The sequence below is a fragment of the Phoenix dactylifera genome, unplaced genomic scaffold (genome assembly GCF_009389715.1).
Source record: "Phoenix dactylifera cultivar Barhee BC4 unplaced genomic scaffold, palm_55x_up_171113_PBpolish2nd_filt_p 002878F, whole genome shotgun sequence".
In the NCBI taxonomy this organism is placed as follows: Eukaryota; Viridiplantae; Streptophyta; class Magnoliopsida; order Arecales; family Arecaceae; genus Phoenix; species Phoenix dactylifera.
The window spans coordinates 1-16,333 of NW_024069970.1; the positions used below are offsets into that span (position 1 = coordinate 1).

At 37.3% G+C, this 16,333-nt stretch overlaps 1 protein-coding gene across 1 annotated transcript; it reads left to right on the forward strand.

The window, feature by feature from the left end:
* The first annotated feature begins 39 nt into the window (after nucleotides 1–39).
* On the forward strand, nucleotides 40–14,317 carry LOC120109818 (protein CIA1-like). The gene is given in 12 exon segments (XM_039123484.1): nucleotides 40–921; nucleotides 1,014–1,232; nucleotides 1,346–1,410; nucleotides 2,840–2,905; nucleotides 2,979–3,053; nucleotides 9,570–9,597; nucleotides 9,599–9,633; nucleotides 10,332–10,374; nucleotides 10,376–10,402; nucleotides 13,951–13,989; nucleotides 13,991–14,035; nucleotides 14,174–14,317. Coding segments are annotated over 12 exon segments (867 nt in total). The 5' UTR covers nucleotides 40–768; the 3' UTR covers nucleotides 14,246–14,317.
* Nucleotides 14,318–16,333: the final 2,016 nt, after the last annotated feature.

A 16,333-nucleotide genomic window follows, 5' to 3' on the forward strand; every position in this document is an offset into this window, starting at 1 on the left:
TTCTGTAACATAAAGTAATGAGCTCATGTGGTCTTTGAAAGAAAATCAGTTTGATATAGTCACACTTGAAACCTGATAGCTTATTCAAAATGTCAAATCTTTACTCTCTCTCTCTCTCTCTCTGCTCGTGCAAGCATGATATATTGTCTTAAAATAGAAAATGTCTATACTGGAACATAGGTCCTAATGTACACTCAAATCTGAACTTTCTGACTTCAAGAAGCATACTTAATGATTTAATATGATTAAATTGTCTTGCTGACTTTGATAGGATTGCAGGAGTCTCCTGCCACTAGGACTTTCCCAGCAAACCATCAAAGCACGTCTAACAATTTATTTTGTTATTCTGTAGTACACCTTTTTTTTTTTTTTTGCTTTTTGGCATGAATGCAACACCTGTCATCCAAACTACCTGATTGAAGTATGGGAATCTACCAATGTTTCAACTGTTTTGTTTTTATTGGAAATTTGATCAATGAAGCTCTTTGGATAGGTTTTCAAATGGCATAGGTGTTGCCTTTAAAGTTCTCCTGTATTTTCTAGGTTCTTTAATTCATGAACTATTATCCCTGAAATGTTGCCATTGGATGGAATGCACTTTCATCTACATCACTTGTAGATGGAAAATGTGATCGATCAACAGAAAAATTTAAGATAAACACTTCTTATAAGTTTTAAGTTGAGGTTTTGAGTTTAACAACTCGTGACTCTCTTGCCATCAGGTCAATTATTAGTTTTGCAATAATTACATTCTGGAAAATTCTTTGAATGCAGGCTGTTTTGGAAGATAATCATACTCGCACAGTCAGGTCTTGTGCATGGTCTCCTAGTGGAAAGTTACTGGCAACAGCAAGTTTTGATGCTACCACTGCTATATGGGAATGTGTCGGTGGTGACTTTGAATGTGTTGCTACACTGGAGGTACAACTTTCATGAGGATGTATTGTGGTTTTCATATGTTATTTGAATTGGTTCAATGATAATAAGTATTTATGCATCTGTTTTATGTATAGGGTCATGAAAATGAAGTTAAGAGTGTTTCATGGGATGCTTCTGGCTCCTTGCTAGCCACATGTGGTCGAGACAAGACTGTTTGGATATGGGAAATGCAACCTGGTAATGAGTTTGAGTGTGTATCTGTGTTGCAAGGTCATACCCAGGATGTCAAGATGGTGCAATGGCATCCATTTATGGAGGTTCTGGTTTCTGTCAGCTATGACAACTCAGTCAAGGTATAGAATTGTTGAAATAGTGTCTTTTATCTTCTAGAAAAAAAAGATGTTTTCAACTTCCAGTAGTTTCTTTATTGGCTGGATGAGGTTAGCAATATCCAGTGTGGTGCTAGATCTGGGCAGAGGATGGTGACAGTGATGATTGGCATTGTGTGCAAACACTAAATGAAGCTAGCAGGTATTTAACTTGTCACATTTTTCTTTTCCTGTCAGTGAATTCAATTATTGTTGTTGTATCTGCTAAAGATGAATGATGATTATGGAGATTTTGCCTTCTGTGCAAAAAGAGTTAAACAAACAAGTGACGCTCAAGATTTCACAAACAAGGAAAAGTAAAGGGAAGAAATAAGCACAATATTATTTAGTTGATCACAAATTCAGGATATGGGAACAATTGCAAAGGCATGTTGTTCGGCATGTTAGCATAATAGCAGTTTCATTGCTATTCAACATTGGCACTAAAGTTCCTGATGAATTGATGCAAGAAAACATGTTCTCAATATAATCATCGATTATGCTAGCCCATAAACATTTGTCCTCATATGATCCACTAGTGTTCCATAGCAAGAAAATTTATTATTGCATGCAAATCTACTCGAGTTGATGAGCAAGTAGCCAGTTGGCTGTTTGGTGCAATCCTGTTAACAAGCTCCAACAAATATCTACCACTTATTCTTGTAATTTTGTCATAGAAAATCATCTACAGAGAAAAAGACATGGTTAGTGTTTGATAATTAATCTCTCTCTAGCCCCCCTTCTCTCATTAGCCTCCCCCCTCCTCCCGCCCCACCCCAAATTTTTTTCCAAATTTACTGAGGAGATACAAGCTTATGGGTTTCATGCTCCCCATTAAGTACATAAATTGGCGGTTCATCTTTCTATTCATTCTTCCATTCAATTAAATATTTGTGGTTTAAGTTCTATACAAGGTAAACAAATAAGGTTCCTAAGTCATAAAAATATCAAAGATTTAAGATAACATCGTTTGAGTTTGTAAGAAAATATTAGATGTTGGTCAATGCACTATTTTAGAAAAAGTTACGTCTGAATTGTTTATTTTGGTCTGATCACAGTATTTCTGATTTTGGAATCTTTACCTTAGGATCTTTTATGAGCATATGTTATGCTTACATAATATGTGAGCTATAAGGAGACTGAGGTTTGCCATACCAACCCATATTTTTTTGTACTAGGCATATTGTACCATACCAGTAAGGTATCGATATATGCTGAGATTCAATACGACACAAGGACCAAATTGGCCTGTACTAAGCCCGTACCACCTGATTCTAGCAATTCCATGTCTGGGCATAAGAAAAGTGCCTCTCGACCTGGTGTTGGTACAAGAGCTGTCTTATATCGTACACATAAGGTACTAGTATAGTACCCTATATTGGTATAATAAATCTTGAATGAGACAAACAATAATCACACAATATTACCTTGATATTTATTTGCTTATTTGGATTATGGTGAAACAAATGTCCATGTTTGCAATGCATACTTATTACTCTTCCTCCTTTTTGTGCATACTCGAAAAATAATCCTTGTAGTAGCATTTTGAGATTGCACGAGATATTGACTTGTTTTTATTTTGTGCTTTGTAGTGGTCATACATCAACAGTTTGGGCAGTGTCTTTCAACTCTAATGGAGATAGAATGGCTACCTGCAGGTATGTACTTAACTTGTTTGTTATAGTAAATATTCATAAGAAAAGGTCAATAAAATAGTTATTAACTTTGCAGTGATGATCTGACATTAAAGATATGGGACACTAGTGCTAAAGCATCTGAGACAAGTGGCAGTAGCTGTGGATCTTGGTGAGATGCAACTATACTTTTGACTCCTCAATCATTTTGCATGGTTTATGTAATTTCTCTTTTAGGTGTATAAGTTTCTAAGACATTTCAATGAGAGATTGTTGTTACGAAATTTGTTTATGTAATTAATGTGCATTCAAGTTTTTGCTACCAAGATTTGTTATAACATAGAGAATGTATTGTACTATAACCATCAAGCTTTGTTCTCAGTATGAGCATAGAGAGTTTTCTGTAAAAATATTTAGTTAATTTTTATCAATAGGGAACACCTTCATTAATATGAGAGCATACAAAACCAAGAAGAAGAATATTTCTTGTTTCTTTCATTTTCAAGATATGCGTAGGGAATTATAATGTTACTTGAAGTTGACCATTTGGACTGCTCATCTTTTTTTTAATTATTTGTTAGCAAGTTCTCTCCTAATATTCTACATAGTTATTCAATAAAACCAGCACTATGGTACCCTTAGCTGCTTTCTATTAAGTTGGAAGCTATCTTTCATTGAGTTCATTGAATTGCAAAGGCCTCATTGGTTGCAGAATATGCAATGGGAGGATAGGTATCTATATTCCTCACTGTTCCTCCAAAAGGTACTTAACTACTTATCCCATGGGATAAGGCTATTTGCAACCATGGGAAAAAAGATGAAAAGGTTAAAAGGTGGGATGAAAAAAGTAAAAGGGGAGGAATAACTCTTCATAAAAAGGTGATCGATTAAGTTTATTCTGCACCCACAATGGTTTTGTTCTTTGAATTCTCACTTATTACATGCTGAATAGAATCAAACTGTTCCATTAAAATGTAAAATGTTTGGCAGGGTAACCCAGTATTCCTTTTATTTGGACTTATTCTGTGACGCAAGGGACAAAAGGTATGAGCCATTCAAATTTGTCTATCTAATAGATCGACCCAAATTCTATAAAGAATGGGAGGTGATTTGAGAAGATGTGGTTCAGAATGCGACATTTTTTCAACATGTCTAAAACCAGATTTGTTTGAATACTTGCATGATCACAAAGTGCATGTTCAGAGAAATCATCAAAAGCAAAAACTTCATAAAGTGCAGGAGTAGATTCAGAAATGCTAGGGGATAGAAAAAGTTAAGAAGAGAGTGTTTAAAGAATATTCCAAATGTCTTGATGAATTTATTTCAGAATAATTTGGGGAATATTCACAAAAAGTTGTTATTTATTAATGTAAGTTGGTGAATTGTCCCTCTTACAGCAAATATTGGGAATTTGGGATGGTTAGGGGAGTATTGCTAATGAAGATTTGAGATGATTGGAGGTTTTTGCCCATAGATCCTCGAAAATTGTCTTTTTTTTTTTGGATCAGATGTATTATACAGCTCTTGTATAAATACATCCTTTAGAGTCATAGAACAAAAGATCATGAAGCGGTTAAGGTGTAGAGGAGGAGGCCCAAGAGAAACCATTTTGTGTGATTCACAACATGTGACGCAACCCAATCTGCAGAAAATTGTCTTTAGGAGTTGTATGATAAAGAAACATGCACATTAATATCTTTATTTGAGGGAAAGTGGAGGCAAAACCACCCAGAATTCAGAGAAGAGAAAGACTGTGATAGAAAAGAAGGGAGAAGAGGAAAGAAAGAAAAGGAAAAAATTCTCCACAAGATAGACAGAATGTATCTACTATAAAGTAGAACATCAGCAAACCTATGTACTGCTTCTAGGTGCTTAGAACATTTGTTGAATAACCGAATGCTTACCTGAACTTGACTCTTCATTGAAGATTGATTTAGAATTATATTTGCATTTTATTGTGTCCAACATGATTATGAATCAGTATACACAGTTGATAAATGCACTCAAATTTCTCCAGGAATGTAAGATGATCTCCATCTGTCCAAAATGATATGAAAGAACTTGGGGAGTGCTGAATATTTAGTTTGTCCAAAACATCAACCTGAATGGTTTTGGTAAAGTTGCATCTCAGAAATAGATGGTCGTGCTGACTCCCACAAGTTCACTGCAAAGTTCATCTCCAAGTACACATCCTCAAGGTCCCGTCTTAGAAACAGATGGTCGTGTGACTTCATAGGTTTCACCGCAAAGTTCATCGCAGAGTACGCATCCTTAGAAGTTCTGCCTGACTCCTCGTTCATATTTTCTCTATTGTTGAATCTGTTGTTGAAGCTTAACAATTTTGATTTTTACGGGCACACATTTCCATATTTAATTTTTTCAAAGGGACACCATAAGCAACTAGAGCTCAAAGGGTTGTAAGAGTAGTGGTTGTGAACTTTTGTAGAGGCACGATCTCTCTTGAGAATGTCTAGTGTTTGTAGATGGCCTGTGATGTTCAAGCAGGTAGAAGTTTATTCAATTCCAAAGGGGAGAATATGAATGACCGGACTTGTGAAGTAGAGAGTCTCCTCGTCCACTGCAATGCAGCCAGTGGTTCATTCTCTTTTGCAGCAATCGTAGGGTTGGGAATTGATAGCGGTGGGAGAACAAAATAACATCCAGAATATTAACAACCAACATGTTCCGCTTGAACCGAATTTTGTTCCTAAAACGGAGGCAAAACAGCACAATGCTTTTCCATGTGAAGGAGAGTCTTTTTGTAGGTTTCAACATGCACATTAATAGTATCATGTCAGTCAGATGGGTTTTGCTTCCTATTGAAAACTTGTAATTTATTTGGCAATGGACATTAGAGGAAACCCACTTGTTGCAAATCTTGTTTTACCTATTTTTTGAAAGGACAAGGGGGATCAATGTAGTGGAAAAAGGATCTTGTTCATGAGGTATCTACATCTAAAACTGCTTAAAGTGATTGAAGAAAATTTTACCAAGCTATTATGTGATTCTAGAGTTAAATCTTTCATCTCGGGATATCCTAAGACTGCCAATCATAAGATCCTTTGAATCATGCTATCCACAGTTGCATTGGTTGTATGCTCTTTGAAGCCTTTCTTGGCCTCACAATCTCTAGCTAACTGCAAGCCAAGGAGATGCTTCACACAAAGAGTAGATTTATTTCTTTAGATCAATCTCTCTCTTTCCTATTTCTTTAGTAGAGCTTGTGGTGCCCCTCTCTCTTATTTTTCTTTTCTCTCACATATTACACAATGAGCCACACCATGCCCCCTATTTAAAGAAATATATAGGAGAGAGCTATGATTATAATGTTGGCTCCAACTTGGGCAACTTGGTAATCCTAGTGACAACTAGGACATCAAGAAAAGGGGTGTTCCTTACTTGGATGCCTCCTCTCTTTGTAGTTGAACTCCCCAGAGAGTTCGGAGAAATAGGGAGGGGCAGCACACTAGGAAAAGTGGCCACCTACTTCTATATAAGATTTGCAAAATTAATTAAACATGTTTCAAAATATAAACAATAGGTTGGGCCCTAGGACTCCCATGTCCAGATCATGTATTTGCCCCAGTATGGACCACAATGCCATAATTGAATGATTCCATGTTGGATAGCTTAATCTCTTCCAGTAAATCAGTGTGCTCCTTATCAATGGTGCAATCTTTGTGTACATGGTTGATAGGTTTGGTCCTAAATTTACTTATCTCTAGATTGCAGCAATGTGTCTTACCCATAGATTGAAGGATTACTTGCAACATGGACGGAAGAATCGTCCTAAACCGCCGATTCGGGGGCTTACCGAGCCGTACCAGGCGGCAAACTATGATGGTTTGGGCAACGAAACAGAAACTGGCGGATGGAGGAGAAAAGGAGAAGGAAAGAGAGAAAAAGAAAGAGAGTGGGGGAAGGAGAGAGAGGGGAGGGTGGCTGCCGCCGATAGAGGGCTGGGGATTGCGCGGAGGGGCGAAGGAGGGGCCTCGGCTCTGTTCTCCTGTTTCGTTTGAAATAGGAGTCTTGGGGGCTCCTTTTATTTTTGAACTTTTTACAATTAAGTTGGTAACTCCTTGCCGACTTCACTTTTTTTAAAAAAAAATAAAAATAATTAAGTAAAGTCGGGCAAGGGGTTTGCCGACTTCACTTAAAAACTTTGAAAATAAAAAAAGAGCCTTTTTTAGGGCCCTTGTTTGAACGAAATAGGGGAACTGAAGGCGGAGCTCTTCCCTCCGCCCCTCCGTGCAGCTCTCCGGCCCTTCGTCGGCCTCCGTGGGTCTTCTTCTCTCTCCCTCCCTCTCTCCCTTCTCTCTTTCTTTTCCTCTTTCCTGTTCTCCCTCTCCCCCACTCCCTCTACTATGTTGGTATAGGCACGGAACGACATGGGGGCATATCGAACCTTGCCCCCGAACAACCGGTTAGGGCCCTGGTTTCGGCACAGCAATCTTTGATTTGTAACATTCACACCTTAACTCTTGATGGTGATTTCCAAGGTGCATTGCCATTATTGACTATTCAATGTAATAGCAGACTCATATGCCAATGCGAGGTCACCACCCTAGTGAAGAAGGAACTCACTTAGGCCCTGTACATTTCAACAGCCACATAGGTGTGATCCTATCCTTACCAATAGTTATGAATAAATTTACAGCATTCATGGACTCTTTTTTGGCATTAGGACTGATGTGGGACATATACCTAACACTGTTTAACGATGATACAAATGAAATATCCATGTTATATTCTAACCAATCTTTATAAATTACATGAAAATGGATTTTAGGGGATGCGGAAACATTTTACCCAGTCAATACCCTTTGAGCGTCATCATAGATTTCTTATTAAACATGTTGAGCAGTTGGAGATTGTTGAAGGAGATTGTGATTTGAAGTTATATGAAGTAAGAAAAGTTTCTTACCCCCTATAAGAAAGCTTTCATGAATTGTAGGTATCCTGGAGGAAGCAATTAATGGTATCTTATTTTTGTGCCCCCATGGCTGACAAACCATCTAAACATGTTAATATATGTGCATACAGGTACAGCGTTAGCTAGAATTAAGTGCCAAGGAGGTTGAAGATTCAGTTCTCTGCTCATGCAAATTCTATGATGGACCTTATAGATTGGGGGATTTGTAGTGTTTCGACCATGAACTATAATAGAATGCGTAAAAAGTTTAATTGTATATATTATATGTGTGTTGGTGGTCTCTTACTGACAATTTTAGTAAAAGAAAATAGAAAATGGCAATTAAGTTGCTATGCTGAAATCAATCAAACAATCAATCATACATACATACATACACACACACACATGTATACATACATACTACATACATATGTATGTATATAACATACATAATATCCTAAAACAGATAAGAGACAAATTCAGTTAATTATGATGCTCCCGAATGATAAATAAAATTGATGAATTTCATCATGCTCTGAAATTGTCCATTTTGTGCCTTCTTGATACATAGGTAAGAATCTTTGAAGCATCAGATTTTTAGTATCCTTGTCATTTTGATGTTGCAGATTATGTCTAATAATGTGAATTTTTTGGTCTTGATGTTCCATCATTGGTTCTCATGATAAAGACTCTCTCTCTTTCTCTCTCTTCCTCCTTCCTACACACAAACACAACTATTACAGTCATGCAGTTACTGTTTATTTCCTGAGTAAACCAAAATAAAGTCCCTTCTTTTAGCTTTATTCAGGTTAATTTAGCCAACTAACTCTTTGGTCACCTGATTGAAGACCCAATGACGAGGGTTACTTTTGGGATTTCAGAAAAATTGAAAAGAACCTTTCCATACCTAATGGTTTTTAATTAACTAAGTTAAAACTATTCAGGGAGGCGGGTTCAAATAGTTTTACTTGGTGAACAAGGAATAAGTACCTTTTTGAATAAAGTTATTTAAATATCCCCAGTTATTTTTTTTGGAAACATAGGGCCATTGTGATTGTAAAAGATTTTAGATAAATAACATTATTCTTTTACTACATTGGTGATTCAATTATGAATGAAGAACCTTGACTTCATGTGTACGTAAAGTAATGCAAAAATACAGGCTTGGTTGGGTTTATCCAAGCATGTGTCCAAGCTACTAGACTTTGTGGCCTTTTGCATGAGTTTTATCCCTTAAAAGTCTGAAGAAACACGAATTCATCTAGGACTCGTACTATGATTTAGCATTACAGTTATCATTATTTTAGTTTGAAGATTCCATTCCCTCTGCAGGAAACATTTTTTAGCATCAATATTCCTATTTTTCCATTAGTAACTCAAAAAAGGCTATCAAGACTTCATCATCTTATCCACCCCCCAAATTTTCTTGTTTTAAAGATCAGGAGCAAGTTTAGTTTTCCTTACACGAGGAACAAATTCTTCCAGCCAATTTGGTTGGTAAGGCTGGAGTCTAACTGAAATCACTTGGTTTCTGCTGGCATGGTCCAGAATCTTCTTCCGGCCTATACCAGAAGATTTTCAGATGTTGAATGCCCTAATTGTAGGATACCTTCCAGAGGAATTACTCTCATTCGCATGATGGTAAATATGTATTTTGAATAATTTAGAAGTCATCGAGGGTCGAGGCCCAATCTACATGCTTGACATATTTATTTTATCAGCAATCTGCAATCATCTTTTGTTATCTGATAAGAACGTTTTTCTGGTGCTGTCCAGGAGACACCTCTGTACCATCTCTGGTTATCCATGATCGAACCATATTTTCAGTTAATTGGTCAAGGTATATGCTTCAACATCATGTATTCTCTTTAACTTTTAAGTCGTAATCTAAGTTGGACAGATTCAATAGTGTCATATCTTGTACGTCTGACTACTTTAACTTCATATAAGTAGGCAAAAACTGTTGCTTGTGGAAATGCAAAATCAAAATGTAAAATTTAAATTTTACGGTCTGTGTTGTTTTAACAATAATGGAGTATTCTGAACAATCTGGAGCACTTAAGGTCCTGGTCCTCCTGAAGTCATTGACCCCCCCTCCGCTTTCTAACTGCTCATAGGTAGTAGCAGTGTAACATGATTAAATTCTATGGTGAAATTGCCCAAATTTCAAGGCAACAGTTGAGAATAAAGTCTACGAGTCCAACCTGCTGCACCTTGTATAGTCAAAGGAGAACTGCATCCTCATCATGACCATTTATTTGCATTTTTTTTAAGATATAAACTTTCTGTATTCATCGTGGGGGTTTATTTGTACAAGATAATACACTTTGTACTCACACAACAACCTAAACTATGTAGCTCATATCAATTTTTCATGCGACAGTTAAGAGAATAAATTGTAGTTAGGAGATATTGTTGCTTTGTTACTATCGCATATTTGTTTGCAATTATAGATATTAAAAGAAGATAGTTCATTTTACAATAACATTTCATTTGCAAATTTTCAGTCAAGAAATTCACATTGTTCCATTTCAACAGGGACGGTGTCATCGCTAGTGGAGCAGCTGATGATGCTATTTCGTCTTTTTTTTGAGAGCAAAGACAACTCGGTATTTCTCAATGCTCCTTTGGTTGTTCTGAGTGATATTTGCTTGAAGTGTTCTTTTTACTGGCAGGACTGGGTTTATTGATTCGATTATGTGCTGCTGTAAACTACGTAGAAATTTCATTGTGAAATTCTAAGCAAGTTGCTAATATTAATTCATCTGTCTGTGATTAGTTTTGCTCCCCTCCAGTGCACTTTAATTTATCTCATCTATATAGTTTAATTTTGTTTTCTGCTTTTGCCTTCATTTCCCACTGTCTAATGCTTTTGTAAGGTTTATCATTATTCAGATTACTCTTTGAAGGCCATATGTATTCTGAACATCAATTATTCTTTTATTTTATTTTCTTTCGTTCTCATATGCAAGCAATCCTGGTCACCCTGTAACTATCACGACCCACGCCCTGATCCGACGGGCCGCCGTGACGGTCCTAGGATGCGGGTAGGCATAAGGCCACCAGCCACCACGTAGAACCTTACTTACTTATCATGATCATCAATGAATCCCTCAAAATTTTGGCATGATACATGCACAAAATGATCACTTTTCCTATTTCTATATTTACCTGTCAGGATATATCAATACATACACAACCCACCTGTCAGAGCAGCACATATAACCTGCTACCAATATAAACCTGGACAAGATATCGCAATACATCATCACAGGCACACAACTGATCTGCACATATATATATATATATACCTGCTTCCCAATCCATCCATGGTCAACCCATATCCACAAAAGGATCTATGACTGTAACTATACACTATGTACAACAGAAGGTTTATTTTACAACCAAAATGTATAAACCTCTATCTACATTATACTATGGAGCGGTACAACCAGCAGGTAACTCTAACCCTGCTCCCTCTCTAAACGACATATGTCTTGCACCAAAAATATCAAACTGGGGAGTGAGTATATGAATACTCAGTGAGTGGAGTAGAGAGTACTATGCACTTGAGACAAGATATAATCATGGCTTGAGGTGAAATCTCAAGAGCATATGAATGGTGATCAATAACAAGATGAACATGAACTCAACATAAAGAATATGGAGTAAATCATTAATATCACCATAATCAATATCAACTTATTTGAAGCACATATGGAATAATCAAGTAAACATATATGCTACTCATGAATATGCTCAGGCAGATCATAATGCTGGAACATACAAATCGGGTGTCAATATGCTGAAACATCGATAAACAGCTATCAGAAGGTGGGTCTTACGCCCCAGGCGAAACACAACTCCCTACTGTCATATGCATGCATAGAATATTACACCACACCAATAATGTAAATGCTGGCCAGTATCCAGAACAGAAATCCATAGAAATCTGTGAGAATCACCTCAGATCTGAATACTATCAGCACCTCGTGGGAATGCTACATCCGCGGAAAGCCATACTGCACCTTACAGGATCTTACTATGCCCGGTGGCAAGCAGATATATAAGTCGCAGGACTGGCCGATCCTACGCCTAGGGCCGTGTCTCCTCCTAGGAAGGGACTGGGTTCTGCCCACCTAGAAGGCTACTATGTGCACACAGGCCGATGTCTAACCCCATCAACTATGGGTGTCCTATAGATACTGCCAAGCCATGCATGAATGACATAATGCACCTTCCCAATACTCAACTATAAAGGAGTATAATCAAGACTACCACTCACTCGACCACGATCCAATCATAAACTAACATCAGCGTTGGGAGTGAAGAGTCAAGGGAGTGCAATGCAACTCAATATACCACTAAAAAGGCTCTACAAGTCTTTGAAATAGAGGAAATGAAATCAATTTTACAAAAGAAGTCATTTTCACAACTCGGAACCAATTTAACTACTCTTTTATCCCTTGTAATTCCTCTCAATGTTTCCCTCAAATGCATGTCCAAATAATCAAGCATGGAGAAACAAGATTATAGAGGAATCTACTACAATATCAATCAATATGCTCAAGTGGAATCAATTCACACTTGGCGGCATTCATGAAAATGAATTAAGAATGCTCATGGTGCAAAGTACATGACTCCCACTCACCTGCCAATCCGGCACAATCCTGATACACCTTTAAAATCTACAGAAGGCAGTGGGGGACTTCTTCTTGTTCCCTAGCTTCTTGCCCAACTGTGACATGCATTAATTATACATTTAGTCTTGTATCAAGGACTCATAATCTATGTATCAATCATAAGCATAGAAACTTTAATTGACTCAAACTCCCCCTTCTCTAAATCTTTTCTTTTCTGTTTTACTTTTTTTTCTATTAATTAACTCACCATTTATGTGTATTAGGGACTCCCTTTGCATGAGTACAAGGTCCCCCTTAGCCTAATCTAGGCTTAATACCCTATTATGGCATGAAATTTCTTATTTTCCCACCCGGATGAACAATAACCCGGACCAACAGCGGTTACTTCATCCCGGGTTTGATCTACTTTCCAAACTTCAAACTCTATGAAATTTATACCTAATATTCTACACTTATAGGGGTTTCCAGAAAGGTAACTTGCATCACCATTGGAGGCCGATTGACCTCCGAATATGTCACTGAAGTCAGGACATCGACACAGGTTTTCTGGCAGTCCCGGAAAAACCTTGTCGAAATCCGACTCCTCTTTTAACCTCCTCTAAAACTGTCATCTACCCTTTTCTATCGCCTAAATTCTCTAGAATACTTGGTAGGGATGGGGTATTTACCTTTTTTCTTCTGAAAACTGGGGTCTTTTGCATAGAGGGGAAGGAGACCTACGCTTTTTCCTTCAGCTGGCAGCGCAACCGGAATTCCCTTCCACCTCAAATTTCCTTCCTCTTTCTTCTTTTCTTCTTCTTCTTCTCTTTTTTTTTTTCTTTCTTCACCGCCTGAGACTCCCCTCTGAATCAAATCCACCGCCCTCAGCCACCACACCCCTATTTAAGTCACTTCAAACACCAAAATTTTCATTTTGCCCTTGCCACTTCATTGCATCTACAATTTATGCCATTATCTTTTGATTCTTTCCAATTTTACCCCTCATACCAATTTAAGGGTTACTTTATTGTTCTTTTTCCTATAAAATTTTTTTTTTAGGGTTATTACAGTAACCCTCATCCAATCTTTTGATCCATCAGCAAGCTGCTTAACAGGCTGCCTTGGATCTCTACTGCATGTTCTCAACCTCTCTCCTTGATAGCCTTGGCTTAAGTGGCAGAAGAGACTTGCATCCCAGGCCCATGGCATCCATAGCACCTAGGAATGCTTGTTAAGCATTTCCTAGGTTTTTAGCGTGCTTGTAATATCATGGGGAACCTCCACTGTTTGGATGGAGACTTACAGTGTGTAGCTATGGATCCAGAACTTAAAGACATCCATCATAATCTGTCACTATGAAATGAAGATACTATTGTTCTTTCCAAATTGCCCCAATAAAATTTTCCATCCTGCTCACTGCTTTCTCATCTTTTTTGGACAACTATAAATATTTACTTCTCTTGTGCTCACTCCTCGGCAGAAGTGTTGAAAATGTAGTCCAAGATCTCTGACATCTTACGTTATATATGCCTCAGGTTGATGTACCGTCGTACAAATTACTGCTTAAGAAAGAAAAAGGCCCATGACATGGATGTAAACTCAGTGCAATGGAATCCAAAGGTGAACTTTTGCTTTCTAATTGACCTTGCAATCACGTTAATCTTACATTTTTTGCTATTCTGGAAGCACTCACTTTATATATGTTTTTATCGATTGATTAGAAGCACTAACTTTATGTTCCTATATTTAAAACCTCAGGAACCTAAACTTCTGGCCTCAGCTAGTGATGATGGGATAATAAAGATATGGGAACTATCGGAAGTAGCCTGATGATAATTTTTGCAGTGTGCAGGGCCTGCAGGCCGATGTCTGATGTCTTTAATTTAATTTTTGGGTCTGGCATAGGAATTTGAAATGTCAAGCACACGATAGTCTCAAAGTGCTACTACGAGACTTGTAGCATAACTATTTTACTCGGTTATCTTCTCAGATTATTTCTTTTGGCCACCCTTAATCTTGTATTCAAAAGAAACTGTATATGCTGACTTCGCTGATGGTAACATAAACTTGCTTGAATGCAGTTTTTGCATCTCCGAACTCCTGGGGGAGAGAGAGAGAGGGACAGAATCTGCTGGCCTATTGAAAACTCTTTTTATAGTACTTCATTCTTCTTCGTAGCTTCAAAATAAATGTATTTACGAAGTTCAAGAGCTTTACTTTGTGTGTAGATGTGTGTGAATGCGAGTGTGTGTGTGAGAGAGAGGCTTGAATGTTCCGCCAAAGAAAGATTTGATAGTTAACATTACATAGATTTGTTAACATTGCATGGATTTGTTAAGAATTGTCATGATCTGGTAAGAATTGTCGAGCTATGCATGCCTTGCAAGCCCAACTAAAGTCCTCATCATGTAGCAACTCACTCCCCATCATCAAGCCATGTTAGCGAAATCCCAGAGGTTTGATCTCATTCGAAGATGACGAAAGAAATAAACTAGAATCGACATGAAATCGATGATCCTCGAGACTCCAATTCAACAGCGATTCTATACTTTTAACCCGCCAGAATTTGCCCGCCGGAATTCCTCAAACCAACGCCTCACGGGCTGATGCTATTCCCTTGGAGACGAAGGAGGTACTGAAGGCTGAGGAATCTGTCCAATCCTTCAGTAGTCCCTCCTGCTCCCAAGTATCTGGCATACAAATACTCCTGGCCATCTCGAACCTGTGCCTTCTTAGCCTTTTCTCGCCCAGAATCTTCCAAGCCAGCTTGGTCCCTTGAGGCATCCGTCCGGCGTTTTTTCCAATGCCGGGCACCGCTGCTTCTTTCCACTTGAATCCTTTGAAGCTGCTTCACGCCCGCTGCGCTTTTTCAGATCCTCCAATTGAGTACTCTCTGGTGCTGGCATTGGAATATATCAGATCCTACTGCTGCTATTTGGTTCTTGTTTCAAGGGCTGGAAGCCAGGAAAGGCCACTAATGACAGCTTATAATGCAGCGTGTGGAAGCAAAAGCAGGTAGGGAGATGGGTGGGGGACGGAAAGCACAGTGGGAACCAATTGTTTTCACATGGTGTGTGGAGAGGGCACGTGTCTGCGGTGCTACCCTATGGCCGAGTGGCTACCATCATACCAAAGGTAGTGTTAGATGACCCAAATGAAATCACCAAGGTGATCATAGATCTGTAGTAATCTTTATTCCAGAGTAATGTGATCTCCGATGATTTAAGATCACCACATATGGTATACTATATTATAGTGATTAAAGATTTTTAGGTATCCACGAGTAATCTTTTTGGTATTTCATAAAAATTCAAAATCACTCATCATATAAAAATATATTTATTAATTATATAAAATATTAATATATTTATGAATATATTAGTTTTTAATATATTCTATAAAAAATATATTTATTAGTCCTATAAATTATTAATACTATAAGATATGTTAATTATTATTATTATAGAATTGATATTTTTATTTATACTTGTAATATATTGTTTTAACTCTAATAATTATTTTGATTAAAAAATAAGATAAATAGAAGTAAGGTATTAAACACTTTCATTATATAAACATAAAGTACAATAATATATTTCTACTATAATTTAAAATTATCATTGTATAATAATATAAAAATAATGATAATTAATAATATATTATAATATAATATACCATAAATATAATATAATTTAATAGTATATTGATATACTAATTTTTTTTGCGAACTGAGGAGCATTTTTGCCCTCAACTTTTAGCCCAAGATTACTGTCCTGGGATGGTCTTAGATTTCCGACCTCAAGAACGAAAATCTCATTATTGGGTTATAAGATGATTTGAGAGATGGGGATGATTTAGGGATTATCATCATATAGTATCATTATGGTGCAGCAAAGGCAATAATCTCATCACCTTCAT